The 21,972-nt window shown below is 40.6% G+C and overlaps 1 protein-coding gene across 12 annotated transcripts in view; it reads right to left on the minus strand.

Moving 5' to 3' along the window:
- PHKB (phosphorylase kinase regulatory subunit beta) overlaps nucleotides 1-21,972 on the minus strand; it is a 102,995-nt gene that overhangs the window by 38,200 nt on the left and 42,823 nt on the right. For all 12 annotated transcript variants that reach the window (XM_081118058.1, XM_081118059.1, XM_081118054.1 and 9 more), the window contains 7 exons: nucleotides 19,867-19,930; nucleotides 15,274-15,369; nucleotides 14,049-14,246; nucleotides 12,419-12,476; nucleotides 11,818-11,895; nucleotides 9,804-9,962; nucleotides 1,907-2,001 (listed from right to left, as the gene is read on the minus strand). In XM_081118058.1, the coding sequence (XP_080974184.1) occupies nucleotides 1,907-2,001; nucleotides 9,804-9,962; nucleotides 11,818-11,895; nucleotides 12,419-12,476; nucleotides 14,049-14,246; nucleotides 15,274-15,369; nucleotides 19,867-19,930 (748 nt within the window). The remainder of the gene's footprint in view (nucleotides 1-1,906; nucleotides 2,002-9,803; nucleotides 9,963-11,817; nucleotides 11,896-12,418; nucleotides 12,477-14,048; nucleotides 14,247-15,273; nucleotides 15,370-19,866; nucleotides 19,931-21,972) is intronic.

Below are 21,972 nucleotides of genomic sequence, written 5' to 3' on the forward strand. Positions count from 1 at the left end.
TCTGTGCAGCTGTGGCTTACGAGGGCAAGGCTTTCAGAAGCATTTTTAATTCCTTGACTATTTCATCTGCCTTGTTATAACAGTCATAAGGACTTCTGTTCAGTACTCAAATTTGTAGATAAATCTGGCTCTTCGGTCCCATGCAAATACTTTCTTTCTTTGCCAAGCTAATAGTTCAGTTGTGGTTTTTTATCCCATAAGTAGAAATTGTTTCAAATTGGTTAAACTATTTGAGAGCATTAGAATGAAGTGAACCAAATAAAACTGACCCTCATGCAAAATCTCCTTAAATCACCTAAGATTAGTAACCTTTAAAAACTGTGAGCACCTCTGAAATAAGAGTGAACAAGGGACACAGGGAAGAGTCCATGTTGTAGGAGTGCTGCAGATGCCGACTGAATTGGGAGAGGCTGGTGACCTTTTGTAGCAGCAGACAACTTGTGAGCATAGTCCCCATCACTTAATCTCTCTTTCACTCCCTGCAGTCTGGCTCTGGCTACACCACCCACTGCAGTCACTCCGAGGTTACCAGTAAGCTAGATCATGGAAGCCAGCAACAGAAGTGCTAACAAGATTTACAAATCAAACCAGAACAATGGTTTTACAGATTAGTGAACTACACAGCAGACATGGCTGGAGACCTTGCCCAGCTGGCACTGCGCGCGAGCCCTGCAGGCTGAAGACCAGCACCCGAATGTCCGCCAGTTCTGTGCTCTTCCTCCAAGACAACAAGGTGGTCAACCTTCTTGAACCATGGTCTCAGAGTCAAACCCCCCCACACATCCACTGGCGCGGTGCTACCTGCTGGCTGGACTCTTGTGTCCTCCCTTCCCCAAGCACCCCTCCTCCCCACCTGAACCCCCACACCCAGGCAAGGGGGCTTGCCCTGCCCAGACACGGGAGGCAACTAAGCGGAGGCAAGTCCCCCTGAAATAGGGCCAACGGGCCAGGGAAAATGTTCTATCATGCATTAACAGAGGGATTTTGTATTCCTGAGAAAGTCTCAACATTTAAAAGTTTCCCAAATAGCTTCATATCTATAAGCCACTCAGAGTAATCACAAGTTTTGTTGGAAGACCATCAAAAGAATCAGAGAAATAGTGTGACAGAACCTAATGGACCTGGCTGGCTCTCCCTTAATTTCATTAAAACCAGTGTGTGTGTGATGTATATGCATGTTTTTAAAAATAAAAGGAGCATTTACGTTTTGTAAGCATATCTTCTTGTAAGTGCTGATCTTGCTCTTCTTAGTAAATAAACGTTAACTGCTTAGAGTCCCAGGCACACACTCAGGTTCAGTCCCTTTCTCCTCGGGCAGTTTCCATAGTCTACAACATTTTCATTTTAATAGTCTTCATTACTTGTATCATTTAATGCTTGAGGGTTTGCTCAAGTTAACATTCAATCTTGCTAATTCCACAAACATTTATTTTGTTGACACAACAGTCTGAATCCACAGGAATAAATGTAAAAAAATTATTTCTTCACCCAGCATGTCACAAAGTACCAAGAACAACTCCGTTAGTTAAGCAGTCCCGTCGCAGGGAAGCACAGGGCCTTCTGTGGGACCCACGCCCTTCAATAATAGTCCGTCTCATCCACCCCTGTCCCCACACATATGCATCTTCTCAAACACACCTGACACCTTACACATAACCACTGTGGAGAGGACAATGTTTGCCTGGAAGACATCTTGTTGGACACATCTGACTCACACTTCCTCATTCACAGGTGGCCCTTTACCACAAGTAATTTTTAAAATTAAAGTGCAGCTGACATACAAACAAGTAAATCTTAACTAACTGGAAGAGGGAGAAGTCTTGCCATTCAGAATAAAATTTCTTCCTCAATTAAACTTTAAATGTCTTTGCATGAGTCCAAGTTAAGAAAAAAATGATCTCTTTACCTGGTTGGAAAACCTCATGCTCACGTTACGTTGGTTCTGCGTTGGGACATAGCGCTGGACAGGATCAATGTCGTTAGGACTGATTAATTCATCAGCTGAAAAGAACAGAAAGGACGTTACCCAAAACGCATCTGTACACCATAAACCAACAAAACCTATAGACCTTCATGGAACACTCTACCAACAGGAATAAATCTTTGTGATTTTGAATCAGACAATACTACAACATCAAAACATTAAGTGACAAAAGAAAAAAATGAGATACATTGGATTTTGTCAAAATTATAACCTTTGTGCCTCAAAGGACACTATCAAAAAGTGAAATGATGGCTCGCAGAATAGGAGAAAATATTTGCAAGTCATATATCTTGTAAGGGACTTGTATCTTGAATATATAAAGAACTCTTACAACTCAATAATAAAAAGACAACCCAATTTAAAAATGGCCACCATATCTGAATAGCTTATTTCTCCAAAGAAGATCTAGAAATTACCAATAAGAACATGAAAAGATGCTCAACAGTACTAGTCATTTGGGAAATGCTTATCAAAACCACAATGAGATACCACTTCACACCTGTTCGGATGGCTATGATAAAATAATAGACAAGAACAGGAGTTGGAAAGGATGTAGAGAAACCACAGTCCTCATACATTGCTGGTGAGAATGCAGAATGACACAGCCACTTTGGAAAATAGCTTGGAATTGCTCAAAATGTTAAACACAGAGTTACTATAGACACAGCAATTTCAGCCCTAGGTATATACCCAAGAGAAATGAAAACCTATGTCAAACAGTAAATTGTACATGAAAGTTAATAGCAGCATTATTCATAACAGCAAAAAAGGGGAAACAACCCAAGTGTCCATCATCAGATGAATGGGTAAATCAACTGTGGTCTGTACACACAATGGAAAGTTATTCTGCCATAAAAAGGAATGAAGCACTGATGGACCTCAAAAACAAACTAAATGAAAAGGGCCAGTCACAGAAGGCCACACAATGCATGATGTGAGGGAGATGAAATATCATTAGAGGAAAATCTATAGAAACAAAATAGATTAATGATTGTCCAGTGCTCAGGGGAAGAGTGAAGTGATTAGGGGGTGATGGGTAGTGACCACAAAGGGTATGAGGTTTTGGGGGGTGATAAAAATATTCTAGAATTGATGGTGGTGATGGCTGCACAACTCTCTGAATATACTAAAAACCACTGAATTGTAAATTTTAGGTAAAATGTATGGTATGTACATTATACCTCAAAGAAGCTGTTCTAAAAATAATGTCCTTGCATTTGCAAGGAAGGAAACAGGTTCATAAAGGGAAACAAAGTGTTTCCTGATGCTAAGTTCTGAGAGATCTCTGAGGTGGGAAGGTTTTTCTGGGGCACTGGCCAGCACCAGGGCAGTGACTTCAACGACTGTTGTACTTCAGACAGCAGAGCCCTTTCCATGAGGTGATTCCTTGTGGCAACTTAGGATCAAATCCAAGGATGTAACAAGGAAGGCAATTCAGTGTCTGGGAGGATAGGGTGGGACGAAGGCGCTAGGCCAGTGGTTCTCTGCTGTCTTCTGCTCTCACACACCTCAGAGGCCCATCAGCACCCGAGGCTGCTGGGATAATCCCTAATGTAACCTGCATTGCCTTGCTCCAGTACAAGTTGGCAGAATCTATGCAAACGTATAAAGAGCAATTGCATATCTGTAAAGTTATCTCAGTTTATGCTCAGACATGGGAAAGGTAACTGAATAATATAAAAAATAAATAAATAAAGACCCCCACTTCTCCTGAGAGTCAGCACACTTCATTTCTACTGCAGGTAAGCTATGAAACTGTGCTTGTTTCACACCTGATCTTCAGTTCATACTAATCATGTGAAAATGGCACCATGCTTTTTGTCTACATTCACCTGTGTTTAATATTTACTTTAAAAAAAGAATTACACCTCGTTTCCTTAGCTTTTTAGGTACCACTTTTAGGCAGTGAACAATTCTGGAAAACAGGGGTGGGGTATGCCACAAAAATGCTTGTAAATTTCTTTGCAGCTTGGGGAGGGCTCTCATGACACCTCTTTTCCGGGGTAACTTCAAGGCACATGCGCAATGTTGTCCATTAGACAGAATCACCCCCGGTGTTTCTACAAGCTCTTGGGAGATGTCTTTAATAGTAAAAGTGACAGTAATAACAGAGTAACAAGGGAAAGGAAGCAGCCACAGAGAATGCCACTGCCACCGCCGCCTCTGCGACAGCAGCCTCAGCAATGTGTACTAATTCACTAATCCTCAAGACACCTCGTCTTTTCACAGGTGAGGAAACGGAGGCACTGCGTGGTTAAGAGACTTGCACACACGCTGGTAAGTGACAGAGCTCAGCTTCAGACACAGGCAGGCTCTCCCAGAGTCCGGCGGGCTCTTAGCCACACACTGACCTGGCCCTTTAAGAACAATGACATTCTATACAACAGGGCAGAGAAGACACAAGGGGGAGACAATAAACAAACAACTTAGACTAATAGGTTATCGTTTCCCCGACCAGGGAGCATGTTACAGAACATTCTTCTTTCACTCTGAAAAAAATATACCTCTGCAAAATTTAAACCGAACCAATATAGGCCTCATTATAGCAAATATCGATCTATCGTTTCAATTCACTAATGTCAGTTTAGCTCATCATGCAGCGTTGATTAGTACAGTGATATTCTAAATAGCAGCAATGATTTCCCTATCTCATTTGTCTGATCATTGGGATGTGGAAAGATTTCCACGACCAACAGCATTTTACATAATTAATGTTTCACTGTCAGGTCACAGAAATGAAATTCTATCTTTATTATTTTGTTAATTATAAATGACAACAGATAAATTAAGACATCTTATATCCTTAGAAGCATAAATGCTAATCTATTAAAATTGACAAGAATAAAAGAGTTAACCCAGTCTTTTGAAAAAGCTTATTTCTGCAGGTTTTTTCATTTCTTTGTGCTGCAGCTGTAGATTTGGCTTGATGTGCTCACGTGTAACCCTCCGGGCTGTCTGCTTCTGACGCAGGGCTGTTCCCCACCTGGCATATAGGAGGTCCTCAAAAGACTTAATAAACAAAATAATAAGCTGGTGGGTTAACAGATTTGGAAACATTAATTGCTATAATCATTGCTTTCATTTCCAAAATGGTAAAAGTGACTAATACCTTAAAAGGTCCAGTTAATAGATTTTTCTCACTGCATTGATTTTATCATTCTGGAAGCAAACCCGAGCTCCTGGCTGTGCCAGTTCAGTTCCGTGCACTGGCTATGGGGGGAAGAGGGACAAGAACTTACACCCAATCAGCCACAGAATCCAAAGAGGGCTTTCTGCATTTCCCCACACAGACCACCCCTCACAGAGTGAAGCATGTCTATAAATACAACAGCTACTTTTAAATCCAGATTTAAATTACACATTAGGTCATTAATACTTGCATTTTTTATGCACAGGAAGGTTTATAAAATATACCCTGAGTTTAGCTCAAACAATAATTGTTGAGGGTAAAAAGAACATATTAAGAAGGATTTTTGTTTCTTTAAGAAATGGCAATTTAAAAAACATTTAACAGAGCAAGTAAATTTTTTTTTATCATGACAGCAAAATTACATAGGACCCACTGAAATGGCTCAGCAAATACTTCACAGGGTAAGGAGATATGCTTCTAAGCCGATTGATTCTCAGCTGCAGTGGCAGATGTTAGTAACACGTGTATTAAGAAATGAGCTACGGAGGCCACAGGGGTATAAAGTGCTGCCAAGTGGGCACTAGACTTATCGGAGGATCACTTCATAATTTATATAAATGTCTAACTGCTATGCTGTACACCTGAAACTAACATGAAATAATATTGAATGTCAAATGTTACTGAAAAATTTTTAAATAAAAAAGAAATGCGCTTTGGGAGAAAAACAAAAGGTAGATCCCCAACCTCATACATCATACCCCCAAATTTCAAATTTACATATATTTATATGTTTTTAACTCAACTGATTAACAGGGATGAACTTCTAAGATTAAATGTTAAATTTCATGGTAAAAATAAAATAGAAAATGATAGCTCTTAATATTTAAGATTTTAAATTTTATTCATCAAAAACCAGCACAAGCAAAGTTTAAAGGTAAACCAGGAAAACACCAGAGAGGTTTAGTACACCTAATACATAAAACATCCTTGCAGACTGAAAAGGAAAACCATAAAACCAAGGTTAACAGGCAAAGCAAATTAACTAGACACTTTACAGAGGACAGAGAAATGACTAAGAAATACGTTTTCTAATAATCAGCATGTAAATGAAAATGGGATACAAAGTGGTATCTTACTAAGTTAGCAAAATGTTTATGTTTAATGAGCATATTTAATGCCATAAAGGTTCCAGGTGACACAGTCACCCTGCAGATTCCTAAATCAATAAAGTCCCTGTCAGTCTCGGGATGTGACCTCGGGGGGTTGCTAAGTTCATCTGAGCCTCAGTCTTGACCTGTAGTAGTCATTTCACAGAGGAGTCAGGAGGATTGCTCAGGATGAGACTTATAGAGGGCAGAACACAGACTGTGGCGCACTTTATGGCAGGTGTTATTCTCTGAGATTCTAGGACCCACCGCTTTCATATTCAGCTTGACTAACATATTTGAGGGTGGGATCATACATTTTTATACAAGTTTGCTAGCCTTAGTATCAATTCAACTAAAAATTTTAGTTTTAAGAAAGTCAGTCATTTATATAGTTAGGGAAAGGGAGAAGTCTTCCAGGATGAGGCACTGTATTACATGTGCTCCCATGGTGTCTGCAGGGCCTGCTGCACAGGGTCCCACTTCAGGTCGCTGGCATCACAGGGACACTATGGAAAGGTCAAAGTGCTCAGAAATTTATGTCTTTCTGCTTGAAGTTTTCTGAAGTCTACTGGCTGGGAAATCTCTTAGCAACCACAATGTAGACATCAGGTCATTTTACCTTTAACTGGTCAGCAGCAAAGTGAGTAAGAAACCAGCTGCATTTGAAGTCAACAGGCCAAGAAGACCTCTGCTTCTTACATCCTCATGCACGGGAAGGGCATGTGGTCACTGCTTTCTACAGACTGGTCACCTCATACATGGCCAGTTTCTAAACCTCCATATTTAACAATTGAAGGTATAGTGAATGATCATTTTATTCTAAAACAAGCCAATGTTGTATCTTAAAATATGCCTTATCTGGTTTAAAATAAACATGTCTAAAATTTATTTACCTATGTTAATATAGCAAACACTGTTTTTCTCAAAGCCTATGTTTTCTAAAGAAAAAAACTGCTATAATAATGAACTATCTTCTGAGAACAGAGTGGGTAGGTGAGGCCTTGGGCCAGGAAACAGCATATTGAGTCTTTTTGCTCTGATGGTTTTCGTTGAGGAATTACTCACTAAGGCACACATAGAGCATGATATTCTTACTAGGTTCCACTGGATACAAGCTCGCCTGAATTAGTGAAAGTCATAGACTATTACAGAATATTGTAAAAGGTTTACTGTTCTATTATTTTCATGTAACTCCAACTAACTGCCCACAAAATACTATCAAACAAATACCCAACTGAGGCTCCTTTAATGCATAAATGAGACTTTGTTCATAAATGTGGGGGGTGTCTGGAATCTTAGTAACATCCAGAGAAGCTTGGTGTCTCTTAGGGAAAGTGCACAATAGTTCAGACCAACTAAAGGATTCAATCTTGTGAGACCTCATTAAGCAAGTGGCACGCTCCTGGGTCAGAGGCTCGTGCATGGGGGGGCCCCTTCCTTTCATGAAGTGAGACCTACGTGGCCTCATAGTTTACAACACACCTTCGGCATGTTCTCTGCTGCCTCTTTAGAAGCTCAGCAGAGAAAAGAGAAATGGACTCTTCCTTGAAGTCTTTTTGATCATGAAACAGAGATGAAAGCATGACCTGGACTATTTCTGTTCACTCCGGTCTTAACATAACAAAATGCTATTTATATTCAAAGTCTGTCTACAATCAGTACACTGATTTCGGCATGAGGAAGGCCCAATGCTATTTTACTGACTGAAACTGTTTTCAATTTTTTTTTTAAGTTCAATTTGCTTATATAGAGCATGGTCAATTCTGCATTCCCAATTCATTAGCCCTCTGTTCCACAAAGAGGCTGTGCTCAAACAGCACTCTTTCCAGCCGTGTCACCCTCACACTGGATACACAGCAAAAGCAAGAGGGAGGTTTAGGTCTCACGTCCCTCTCCAGGGACCATCTTTTAGCCTCAGACTCACAGAAGAATTTCATCAGGCTCATTTGTAATTTCCAAGCTTAGTGGAAGTTTATGAGTCTGAAGTTAAAATTCTTGTCCTTACATAAGTTAACAACTCCTCTACTGAAATATATCTGTATTGGCTGTAAGTATCAATAAGGCTTCTTTGTATTCGTGCTAGAGAGAGAAAAAAACATTCTAACCACAGATAACCTTACCACCTGGGCTTGATGCTAAGAAAACTAAATCAAGGATGTATTTTTTCTTTTGGAAAATATAAAAGCAAAATCTGTATAAATAATATGAACTCCTTTTCAAAAGCTGCCCATTTAATGGCAGAATATTTTTCTACATGTTCTTAAATTACCATTGACTTTATATGGAGACCCAGAAATACATTAAGAAACAAGAAAATTGAAAACAGTATTAACTTAATTCTCTCTTCTTTGGTTAGCTTATATTTGCTGTTATATATTATTTGTGTGATGCTTGGGACATTCTTTCTATCTCCCCTAAAGGAGAGATACTGGAATATTCTCCCTAATGGGGAGATACTGAAATATTCTCCCTAATGAACAGATACTGAAATATTCTCACTAATGGACAGATACTGAAATATTCTCACTTATGGACAGATACTGGAATATTCACCCGTAATGGGAAGATACTGAAATAGTGTCCCTAATGGGGAGACACTGGAATATTCTCCTTAATGGACAGACACTGGAATATTCTCCCTAATGGGGAGATACAGGAATATTCTCCCTAATGGACAGACACTGGAATATTCTCCCTAATGGACAGACACTGGAATATTCTCCCTAATGAAATGCACAAAAAGAAAGGGAAGATGATTCTCCCAGCAGCACAAGTAAGCCTGGCATTTCTGCAGTGATACCAGGAACAGCAGTAACAATTCCGTGCTTCAGCCAGGGGCTTTCAGGGCAGGGGCAGCAGGAGGATCAGCCCACTTAGTAAGCCTCCAGCCAGGACGGAGTTCTACTCGACCAGGATAGCTTTTTTGATGCAAATGCGAGTAACATTTGAAATTCTAGCAAGGAATGTGCAGGAAGACGCATGAGGCTGCTTTGTATTCATTAAATTAGCCTCCATTTCCACGTGCCCAGAGCAGTTCTTTTCAGCCGGAGTTTCTGAAGTAGCTGAACAACAGCTCTCAAGGAATTATGGATAATGGTCCCATGAAGCACCTGGCTACCTGAGCGGTTGCATATGTGTCGTCACGGGAAGAAGAGGGCGCTGAGATAACCAGTTCCTTTTGGCAAGTGGTTTGCTAAGGCTATGACCAAAGATGACCATTACATTAAACTGGAGTTTAGTATATGATATGACAGTAAATCAAAGCTCTGATAACCTCTTCTAGAAACCCATCCAAGAAGCTGAAGGCAGCCCCTAAATGATCGTAGTGGAACCCACACTTATTTGACTGTCTTCCCAGAAACTGTCCATAATCATCCAATGAAACAGACACATTTTTATACCTTTACATACGAAGAAACTCCCCGAAGACCTCTCACCAGCATGAACAGTGCCAAAATCCAAGAAAATGTCAGCAAAGGCATACTTACTTTTGAGGGCTTGATAACAAGGGGGGAAAATGTTCCCAAATTTCTCCACTTACTCAGAAGTTTTGCGATGATATAAAGGGCTTGTCCCCAAAGAAACAGCTTTCCATCACGGCCACAGTTGCTAGGAAACCGCTTTTGACTACCAGGGTTTCTTTTTTCATGTTCTACGAAATCAGCTGGCACAAAATAGTACTTTGGTATGACAGGGTAACCTATGGAGTGTAAAAGTAAATATTGAAAATACAGCCAATCAGTGTCCTCCCCAAAGTCTCCCTTCAAGAAACGGCTATGAATGGAAAGCAGAGAGAGACAAGAGGTATATAGGAAGTAAGGGGTTTGACGGGCTATAGGAAACGGGGTATGGGGGCTCCTTTCAGAATCTGCCGGTAAAAACGTGGCAGAAGCCTGACTCCAGAACCCTAACTAGATGGCGTAAGTTATGCTCCAGCTAGCAATGCCCACATAATCTTTTTTAACAACGCTGCATACTCGCACCTTTAATTGAACCAACAAACACTGTAGACAAATATTTAGAGACACAGAAGAAGCTGTATTTAGAAGGATTAGCCTGGGGAAGCTTTACAAATGGGATACTGGGTGATCTTAAAAGAAGACTTACAACCCTGAGCCCCTGCTTACAGCAAAGAAATCCCCATTTTCAACATTAAACCCAATGTCTACCATTCAATACCTTTGAAGATAAAAAATCCATCTTCCCCTGTGACCAACCCGTTTTAAAATGTTCCTTAGTAGAAACAAAAGGTTATTATTTAAAGACTAGACTCTGTGCATGATATAAAGGGGAGACAACATTCTGAGAGTTTTGCTATCAGCCCACAGGAAACTTAAGGTTCCTGATAAAATCACACAGTTTCCCTAAATTCCTTCTTCATGTATCAACCAATAGTGATATTTGTGTCTAAAACCAACAAAAATATCTGAATACACAGAGAACATTTCGGACCCCACTCTGGTCGTGATGAAGCCTATAGGGTGGTTCTCGTAGCCACCACAACACACCACGAGTCACAACAGACCACTATTGATCAGACTCACGGGTTTCAGATATGACAGCATCACAACATCATTATGTTATTTCTCATAGTGGACAATGATTCTTTGGAATATAAAGACATAATATAAATTTGGAATCCAATGTTTATCCATAAACATTTCACTACTTTAATGTTATGAGTATTTTAGAGGGTGAGCACATAGTGGGAAATGCTGACTCTAGGGCACTTGGGAAAACCCTACAGGAACACCACAAACTTCATGTGAGACAGGAGGGGCTCTGGGCTGTCACTGCCTGTTTGTGCAGCATGTCTACCAGACCATCTGTTTTTTACCAACATCTAACAATTTTTAACTTCCAGATAAATATGTTTTCAAAGCTGTTCATTCAGGATATTATATATAGTTTTATCTTGCAAATGGTTTCAAACACCAAAGATATCTGGAACTTCTCCTTTGAAATTCCTTCAATTAGTTTTGTACTCACACACAAAAATCAGTTATGTTCTTTTATGGGGTCTACTGGGGTTTAACTGAAACCAACACACTACTCATAAGAATGGGCCTCTTAACCATTTCTAAAATACTGAACCCATCCTCAGCGGATGGGTTTTAGCACCACACAGAACACTCCCGGCAAATGGCATCACCTCAGGCTAGGGCAGAGCCTCCAGGTGGCGCTCTGGAGGGGCAGCACTCACCTGAATGCGGCATTTCTGTCAGTCACTTCATATTACTGTCACAACACATACAGTACAGGAGCTACAGCAGGTAACAGATGAAGAACCGCTGCCCACCTGGTGAACCACTTTGCAATCACTCTAGCTACAACCACCTAAACCCATCCCCATCCTTCTCTTGCCAAATGAACTTTCATAAAAACACATTTATTACAACAAATTCATAGATTATGCTTTCTAATTCACTCAAGGCCCCACTCATTTTTTCAATTTTATGAGAATTGCTCTGTTTAAAAGGAATCATTTATACATTTCGATGGGACATTAAGGCAATATTTCAGAAGAATTTCATGAACAAACAATCCAACTCTACCTTCTGTGGTCTGATGAAGTACTGGAGTCAGGAGATCCTGGTATTCCTTTACTTGTTTAGAATTGCCCCTGAAAACTCCTAAAACATAAAACACAAATTCCAGTAAGCCCCACAGAAATCTCACCTTATAAAAACCTACTGGCCCAGTAATAACTATTTTGGTAATTTTCTATGTAAATGATAAAAATAAAACTGAAAAAGGTAATGAAAATGTGTGTGATATATTTCCAGGAAATCCATTTTAGAAGGTCATGTTAGCATTTAGAATTGAAAACTGAATTTTAATTGGAATTTCTCTGTTCTTCAGTGTAAATGTTACAGGTATTCACAGTGTCACAGATTATAGTATTCATGGTTTCTATTCATAAAAAATTCTTCTTTGTAAATATGAAAATATAGTTGTATCATTTTAAAAATAATTCCAAGTAGTTATTCTTTGAATTATTTAATATTTGGTCGGAAAGCAGAAGAGCATGTGACATGCCGAGCGGTAAAGGGCACTGAGGCACAGTCTGTTCTGCAGCAGAAAGAGGTTGTAGTTCATTCTGGCTCCTCTTCAAACACATCCTGTAGCTGAGCTTCAGGAGAAAAGCTCACTTACCATCAATTATCATGTACAGGAAAAATATGGGAAATTCACATTCAATGCCATCAAAGAGCTAAAACAGAAAAAAAAATTTAAATTCACAAACAGCGAATTAGAACAATCACATTAGTAAGAACAACATATTAAGTAGAACAACCATAGTTAGGATACAAAATGATTTATAGTAATAACAAAATGGGACCGATTTTATAAGTAGTTTCATTGTTTTGTTTTAATTTTCTGGACTCACTATTCAAGAGCTCATTTGTTTAATCCACCACACAGTCTTCGTTCATTTGATAAACATTTCCTAAGTACCTAGCAATGCCCGGCATCAACTAGGAGGGCTGCAAAGACCAGGTGGTACACCTACCCTCGAGGGCTCCCCGCCTACCGGGGAGGCGGGCGAGGAAGGAGACAGTTTGGCGCCTTCTGAAATGTCTGTCCCTGGTATGTTAGAACCCAGGGAACAAAACACCCAGGGTCAGAGAGGGTTTATGAGAAATGAGAGGTTTCTCCAGGGAGTGAGCTAAGGGAGCTTCACAACAGTACAAATCACAGAGGCAAGGGAGCACCGGGCTTATAAAAGAAACCAACAGCCAAGCAGTGTTTCTAGAACAAGCGAGGAAGAAACAGTGAACACTGAAACCCAGCCAGTGGGCCAGGGAGGGGCTGGGGAGTCATGCTGAGAGGCTGAGACTTTGATCTGGAACCGCTGGTGAGCACTGAGCAGGATCCGATTTGCTCCTTGCTGGTACCTGCTAGATGGACAGCTGGAAGGGTGGAGGAGAGGGTTAGGGCAAGAAGTAAGGGCGCCAGCTGGACGGCTGCGAGGAACAGTCCAAAGCACAGGAGGACACCGACGGTGAGGTCACAACCGCAGTACTCCTGGCATTTTGGGCCAAGTGATCCTTTGTTGTAGGGTCTGTCCTGCACACTGTAGGGAGATTAGTAGAAACCCTGGCCTAGAGATCTACCTAGAGATTCACGAGACTTACCTACCTTCAGTGAGTCAAAGTGACGCCACACTTACACCTTCCACTCTACCCAGTCAAGCTACTCTTCAGCGATGTGGATGACGCTTACCTTTTTGGGGGGCGTTATAGTTTCCTGGGCAGCTTATAAACAGCTAGCATAAATCTAGATAAAGTAGTATGCATGTGTATCTGAAATATAAAATGTTTTAGAACTCAATATTTAGGGGACTATACTGCAAAGGGAAGTGTGTAAGTGAAACAGAAAAGAAGAGTGTTTGCTTAATGAGTGAAAGCTGGACCACAAATGGCATTTCCTATTACATAAGACAAGTGGTCGGAACAGGCAGGCAAAGGACTAACAGTGCAGCAGACACACTGCTCACCCAGTGAATCGCAGGCCCGGTATGAGCACACTGTCATGAGAGCTAACACTTACCAAGCGCTTACTGTGTGCCGAGCACCATTCTAAGTACTTCATATATATTAACCCATTTAATACCCGTAAGAACCTCAATAATAGGACCAAATAATACGAAATATGAAGACATTAATTTACTTGCCCACAGCTAGTAAATGGCAGAGCCAGAATTCAAAACCAAGGTGTCAGTCCTCAGTCGGCACTTCTGACCACTTTGTTACGCTACCTGATGTGAGGTATTTTTTGATACCTTAATTTCAGCTGGTTTGTAGTAGCGTCTGTTGGGATCTTCCAGTGATGTTCTATACCCGTCTCTCAAGAAACGCTTAAATCCATATTTTCCTTTTAATTTTCTAACCACTTTGTCAAGGGTCTGGCTAAACAGAGCTTCATCATCCAGGGCAAATGCAGGGTAGCTGATGCAGGGGAGCAGGGCAGCATCTGTGTTCTGGGGTGACAAGAAGAAGAGGGGACTGAAAGAGCCCACAGCGGCATGATCAACAGAACAGCCGAGGAGAACCAGGGAGAAGTCAGTCAGGGCCCAGCTGCCAGGGAGTGGCACTGTCCTGAGGGACAGAGACATTTATGTGGCCTGGTGCAGTGGGCACCACAGAGGAGATGAAACTTTACCCATTAATGAGTATTTTCAAGGCTCAAAACTGAACTCACACTTGAAGATCTTAATTAAGGCAGTATGTAACACCAATAATTAGTCATTTCAACTTAGTTTATCATAACAATTTGTTTATAATACTGAAAAACACAAAACATTCTAAATGTCCAACATTTAGGTAAATTAGCAGCCATTAAAATTCATACTTAGAAACGTTTATTGATATGCAAACACTTCTGTTCATAGAACCAGGTTATCAAGCATTATGAAGAACATTCTTCCAGTTGTGTAAAGTAAAAATATTTTATATGCATACAAACTATGCGGAAACATATAAACATAAATGTGTCACCTAAGATGAAAACCAAGTGGAGCAATAATGAGATTATTACTATTTGCATATTTGTGGGTTTTACTTTTTAAAAAATTAAAAAATATATATATATATCTTTATTGATTTCAGGGAGAGGAAGAGAGAGGGAGAGGGAGAGATAGAAACATCAGTGATGAGAGAGAGTCATTGATCGGCTGCCTCCTGTGCACCCCCATTGGGAATCAAGCCCGAAACCCGGGGAATGTGCACCAGGAATCGAACCGCGATCTCCTGGATCCTAGGTCAATGCTCAATCACTGAGCCACACTGGCCAGGCGGTTTTACTTTCTTTCATCAAGATCTTGCATTACTTCTATACAATAGTTATTTTTAAATAATTAAATTATTCCATTTGGGGTACTTTCTAAAAATAGAGTGACAAATAACCCCTAGAAAAATCTGCAAAAATCTACTATGGGCATATAAAAGTTATCAAAGAGAAAAATCATAAATGATAGCTCATATTAATTTATCATAAAGATATCTCACATGAGATCTTGATTCTCTGGGTAACAGTGAGCACAGAGTTTGCCTGTTGCGATTATGAGCATCGAGATCCACAAATATGACTGACCAAGAGCAGCCCTGGAACGACAAAGAGAAAAAGGACTTGGAAAAAGCTGGGCATTTTGACTAAAGAAATTTCACACAAAAAACTAACACTAAAGATTTTAACTTTCCCTTTAATACATTCAGTATTTCTCAAGTATTTTGCAATAAACATATTCATTTATAATCATAAAAAATGTTATTTTTCTATTTTCCCCATTTCTCCTTAGTTTTCTTATAAATCAAAATGTGTTGATTATAAGATAATTAATCAATTAAAGATATTTGGTTTAATAAAAATACAAATTCTAGTTTAGCTAACATTTTTGACAAGGCATAATGCAAAAACTAACTCAGATTCATAAAACCTCAATGTACAGTCCTAATAAAGAATGTTGATTATATGATAAAACTAGACAAATTCAGATACAATCTAGAATTACGCATATAAATACAACTTGATTAAAATATAAAGACAGCACACTCTCAAGTAATAACGATGCAAATAACGTGAGCTAGTATTCACTGTGTCAGGCTCTGGGCTTTATGCTTCATATTATTGTTCTCATTTTACTGAAAAAGGGTGCTAAATCTTAGTTTAATACAGCAAGAGTTAAAAATGAAGTCTCTAAGTTATATAACTTCCCCCCAAAAAATATCTTTCAAGTAAGAACCAAAAAACTGAACAACAAAAAAAAAAAAAACACAACTGTAACACAAAATGTTAATTGGTTGCTAACCAAGTTTAACAGAGTTTAAAAATGTACTTTTTAGCCATTAGTGCTTTCTGTGTTCAAGAGCAGGGCTGTAAGTAAACATGGCTTTGTTCTTTTACTGAGGAGCTAAATATTTTGAAAATCAAAGAGAACAAAATTAGAAAACAAAGACTGCTTCCATTACAAGAGAATGCTCAGAAAACCACACAAGGAAAGGAAGACGAGAGCTATCATGAAAATCATGTTGGTTCAATACAATCTTCTAAATCTCATCCCAGCTCTCACCTTGAAACTAAAATGCCTCAAATCGATCAATCGCTTAGACTGAAATTCAAAGCCTAGTAGTCACAGGCCCAAGGTCTGCATATCAGACTCAATGTCCGTATTTTCCCCCTTAACCCATGTCCACGCATGAGTAGTAGCTCATAGAGTAGAATGACTTCTCATTCATAACACCATTTCTTAAATCTCTTTTAACTCCGACAAATAAGTCAATGAACATGGAGTGAGAGAGGCCGTCTGTCTCTCAACAACCAGATTAACGCCTGACTGACCCTTCCTACTTCTCTCTGCTCACAAAACCAAGCTGAGCAAGCTTCGTGTGTTAGCTGCCACTGCAGAGAAATGTGTTCTCTGCTCTCAGGAAAACAAACGAGACAGAACTTGACCTGTGTTCTCAAGGAGCTGACCCAGGTGATAGTCCTGAACCGTATGAGTATTAAACAACACAAAAAGGCCGCCTGTGACAACACACGACTGTGGACCAAGCGAGGGGCTCCAGTGAAAGAACAGTGATGGTAACAGACCTCTGAAAACAGGAGGAAAATAAAATAGGGAACCTGGACCAAGCCACAGAAAAGGTGAGGACCACAGCTAGGGTCTGAATCTGGGGAGCAAGAAGGGGGGTTAGGAAAAAACAGCACAGAAATGAGTGGGTAGGAGATGTTAGGAGCCTGCTAATAGACAAAATAATAGGACTTACCCTTCAGTCTCAGGCTGATAATAAAGTTAATTGCATGACACATCAGTGTGCCTTGAGTTAAAATTTAAAGACACAATCTAAGTAGGATAATTGATAAATAATGAAGTGAAATGGCAAATTTGGCAATTCTTGCCATTATTCCACTAATATAAACAGCCAACTTCTATTTTCTGGCCAAAAATAAATGGCTTATTTGTTCAGGTCTCTTCCTAAGTCACCCTCTAAGACATATGTGCAAGAGAAAAATAATCTCATACTATCACCATATTTTAACACTGAAGCAAAGGCCAGTTAACTATTGTTTGCTGTGCTCTTAAAAAACAGACCATGCTGGCCCCGGCCGGTGTGTTTCTGTTGGCGGGGCATAGTCCTGTGCTCCAAAAGGTTGCCAGTTCCATTCCTGGTCAGAGCACATGCTCAGGTTGCAGGCTCGGTCCCCGGTAGGGGGCGTGAAAGAGGCAGCCAATCGATGTTTCAGTCTCACATCGATGTTTCTTGCTCTCTCTCCCTCTCTCTTCCTCTCCCTCTAAAACCAATAAAAAATCTTTTTTAAAAAAAGACCATGCTTTAGGCATATGGCCCAGATTTACTTGAGGATAAAAATCACCCAAGGCCATAGGCAGCTATTTGTATTCAGAAGCAAATTCTTAAAAACATCATCAAGAAGAATGTACATATGGAATTAATTATCACCTACTTTAAATGGTCAGACACATTCATTTTAGGCCTGCAAATTTCAAAGGGAAGTCGTATGTCTGCATTGCTTTGAACACTTTGCAAAACATGAGCAATCTCTCTAGGCATCACCTTTCAGATTTGGGCCTCAGCTGTGTCAGCATCGTGACTTCTCCAGTTAAAGACAGGAATATAAAAGAATGTCTTATAAGTACATGTCATCAGCACATCTGAAGAATGTTGGGTATTTTATTTCATCTTCCACTTCCTGGAATCATCACGATGCTGCCATAACACCCTGACTCCATCTGAAGAGCACACTTTAAGACCAACAGCTCCAACTTTACTCCCAAGCTGAGTTTCCAGGCTTATGCTCTAGTAAATACACACCACATCCCCATGACCTATTTATTTTATAACTGGATGCTTGTACCTTTGACCCTCTTCACCCATTTTGTTTACCCCCCACCCCCACCTCTGGCAATGGCCGGCCAATCTGTTCTCTGTATCTACCACCTTGGTGCTTTTGGGTTTTGTTTGGTTTTATTTACTTTCCACACATCAGTGAGATCATACAGTACTTGTCTTTTTTCTCTTACTTCATTTACCATAATCCCCTCAAAGTATATCCATGTTGTTGTAGTTGTCAAGATGTTATTCTTTTTTTATGACTGAATAATATTCATGTGTGTGCACGTGTGTGCACGTGTGTGCATGCATGTGTGTGGGTGTATGCGCGCACGCGTGTGTGTACACACACCGCATTTTCCTTACCCATTCATCCATCAGTGGACACTTAGGTGGCTCTCATCTTTCTTGGCTATTGTAAGGAAGGCTATAATGCCATTATTTATTCCATATTACCCTCCTACTCCTTCCTTCCTTCCTACCTACCCTTCTATTTCTCTATCTTACACACACACACATATTTAAATGATGTATCAACAGTGAGGAAGGGGTGAAAAGGAAATAAAAATATTAAAAGATACACGTGGAATCCATGAGTACTAGACTCTTCAGGAAGAGAGAAATGTTGATATAAGCCAAGGGGTCTGTGCCAGAGGCACCAAGAATCTCTAGGGGGGCATAATATTAACACTCAAGATTTCCCATAGGCTCTTACCCCCACATCTCCACGAGAGAGGAAGTGTGGGCAGTGGGTGATTTAGGGTTGCCAAGTGAGCACCCAGAATGGGGTGCTGCTCCCCTTTCCCCAGTCCTTCCTTGTCAGTGTCATTCTTCACCCTTCCCATCCTGGACGTGAGCAGAGTCCATCCTCCAGGGGAAGTGGGAGTGAGAAGACGAGAGTTGTGTCCTTAAGGAGGGGAAGACAGCTGTGCTACCACTAGAAACTGTCTTACACTCAACACTTAGGTACATAGTGTTATAACTGCATGACAGGAACTGTCACATTTTGCATGTCTGTATAACTTCCTCAAATGCATCTGTGCTGACTTAGCATTTAAGAGCTTAGGGTTCATTTTAATATCAGCTGGTAGTCCCCTTTGCCATTCCATATTAGAAATCTTTACAAAAATTGCTAAAGAAAATTAGCCTACTTCTTGATCCAGAGAAGGACCCTGTATTTTTACCCTTCCATCATCAGCTCAATCCATGGTTACTTGATTACATGCAGAAACTGGTTAAAGATCTTATGAAAATTTAAAGCGACCCTCAGGGTTTCCCTTTCATTCCAAAGAAAATGAGATTTAGACATATTCACAGCCAGGTGAGGGTTAAGCTAGGATCAAAACTGGCAATTATTTGGCTATACATGTTACTCAAATTCCCCTCCACAGAGCTATACATTGATGTACATGGCATTGAAACCAACATGGAAAAAGGCATGGAAAATACTCGGCACATAATGCCAGAGACATTTTAACATGTGAAAGCTCATCAGGAGAATTGAGGGGAAAGCTATTGAGCAAAGATAGTGAGAATTTTTTACCAAAAGATTTTTTAAAATTAAGCAATGTTTTTCAGTTAGGAAACTAAAATTTAATTGGCAAATCATATTCAAAAGGAAGCCTGTCTATGCTACATACATTTCAGACACTCTCTGATCATAAGGAATGACTTGGTTAATGAATGGCCAAATTAATTAAACACATAATTTTAAAAATAGTCAAAGTTTGTTGCTGCAGCTGTTTTGTTCACCTGGTTGCCGAAGAGGTTGAATCCATTGATTGCTTCTAGAGCTGCCTTTGCTAAGCCAACAGAGCTGAAAGAGAAGAGGAAATGCTTTAAAACTCTGGCCCCAAAATAAGAACCACTATCTGATGAATGTGCACAAGCAAGCTTCTTCATTAACACTTGTAACAATTTCCGTAAGAAGAACGTCTGAGAGAGTTGGGAATGACATTTCACTGTTTTAATTTTTCTCTTTTATAGTTAGTGATCTTTTGGGGAAAATACTTCTAAGTTCACCTTGACGTAGACAAATGGTCGTGCGATTGATGGGAGTAGTTTTAATTCTGGGATCATTTATATTCACTAACGCGGGAGGAAGGGTGAACTTCAGAGGACGCGGTGTTACGCTGTGCTGCGTGCACAGTAAGAACCGGGCTGGGCATTATCAGCTCAGGTCAATAAAAGAGCTTTTCTGATGTCAATCTGAACCTTAAAAAATGATCTCACACATCCTAAGTTCAAGTGCTCTTGGCTTAGGGAGTAATAAAATGGCCATTGTTGTATGTTCACAACTAACCAGCATACCTCACATTTTTTGCTGTTGTCTTCTCTTTGTAATAAAATGTGTACTTCTTTTAACTCTCAAATACCACATACAAGAGTACTGAAAAACGAGAAGACCCAAATTTCATTAAAAATGGGACACTGTCGCCCAGCCGGGCGGGGCTCAGTGGTTGAGCGTCGACCTAGGATCCAGGCGATCAGGGTTCAATTTCCGGTCAGGGCACATGCCCGGGTTGTGGGCTCGATCAATGACTCTCTCATCATTGATGTTTCTATCTCTCTCTCTCTCTCCCTCTCCTTTCCTCTCTCTGAAATCAATAAAGATATAAAAAATAAAATAAAAAATAGGACACTGTCATCTTATAAAAACCTTTAAATATTTTAGACCTCATACCCAGTTTATCTTACTGCAATTTTTTTCTAAAAGCAAACTCATACACCATGAATAGCAAACATAATTAATGATGTCAGCATTTCAGCATGTCTCCAATGCACAGACTACAGAGTGGGGTCCCCAAGCAGCAGCACAGCCCAGAACCCGTTAGCAATGTGGCTCTCCCTCCTCGGGAGAGGCCCACTCTCAGCACAGAAGCCCTCCAGGTGCCTGAGCACACTCCACATTTGAGCACCACTGCTCTGAGCTGTCCGTGTCATCGTGACCTACATTTTCTATGGCTTGTTTACGTGAAATGTTCCTCAGTAAGCAGTATTTGAATTACAGGATGGTAAATAGATGAAAAACTTAACATGCACAGATGGGAAAGGGGTGTAGACAGTTTTCCCTATTCCTCCCCCTAAGAGCAGCTGAAAGTCCTGGGTATTACACAGACAAAGCTAGAAAGGCTCAGGAGGATGGGAAAGCAGGCTGGCCAGGAACCGTTCCCTTTCTGGTATACAGGCTGGAGCTGAAGACGCAGTAACCAGGGGACACCAGCAGGCACATACAGAAAAAAAAAGGTCCCACAAAAGCCTGCTCCCTCCAGCCAAAGGTCCTGAAAAAGGGCAGTCTAGCAAAACAGAAAACTTTCAGACAATGAGCACTCAGAAAAATCTGTGGCTGAGTGGGAATCCTGGACTGCCACACCCCTGAATCTGCAATGAGGAACTTGCACCAGACCCCCAACCCTCTTAGCTATGCCTATCAGAGAGGTCCAAGGAGGAAGCCAGACTTTTAGTTCCGATGGGTAGTCAGAGGTCTCCCCTCTCATACCTCAGTGTCAGTAGAGATCCCCTGTAGACCCTGGACTTCCACTGCCCATCGGCAATGAGGTAACCCTCTGATTCCTGCCGGGATGGCATCAGAGGAGGTCACTGGGGAGTCAGAACTTCCACTGATGCCAACTATAGAGGGGCCACACCATTTCCCTGTCAGATAAGCAGAGGCTAACTGGGAGTCAGTAATGAGGCCCTCCTATCCTTCTACCAGGGATGCACCATGGAGGCCACCTGGGGAGCTAGACATCTCCCCCAGGCCCAGCAGTGACAAGGAGTCTCCATCTCAGCTGTAGGCAAAAACCTGGCCTGACATTCTCACCTAGCAGCAATGAGGCAATGCCCTGCCCCCTGACC

Source organism: Miniopterus schreibersii, assembly GCF_964146895.1.
Source record: "Miniopterus schreibersii genome assembly, chromosome: 18".
In the NCBI taxonomy this organism is placed as follows: Eukaryota; Metazoa; Chordata; class Mammalia; order Chiroptera; family Miniopteridae; genus Miniopterus; species Miniopterus schreibersii.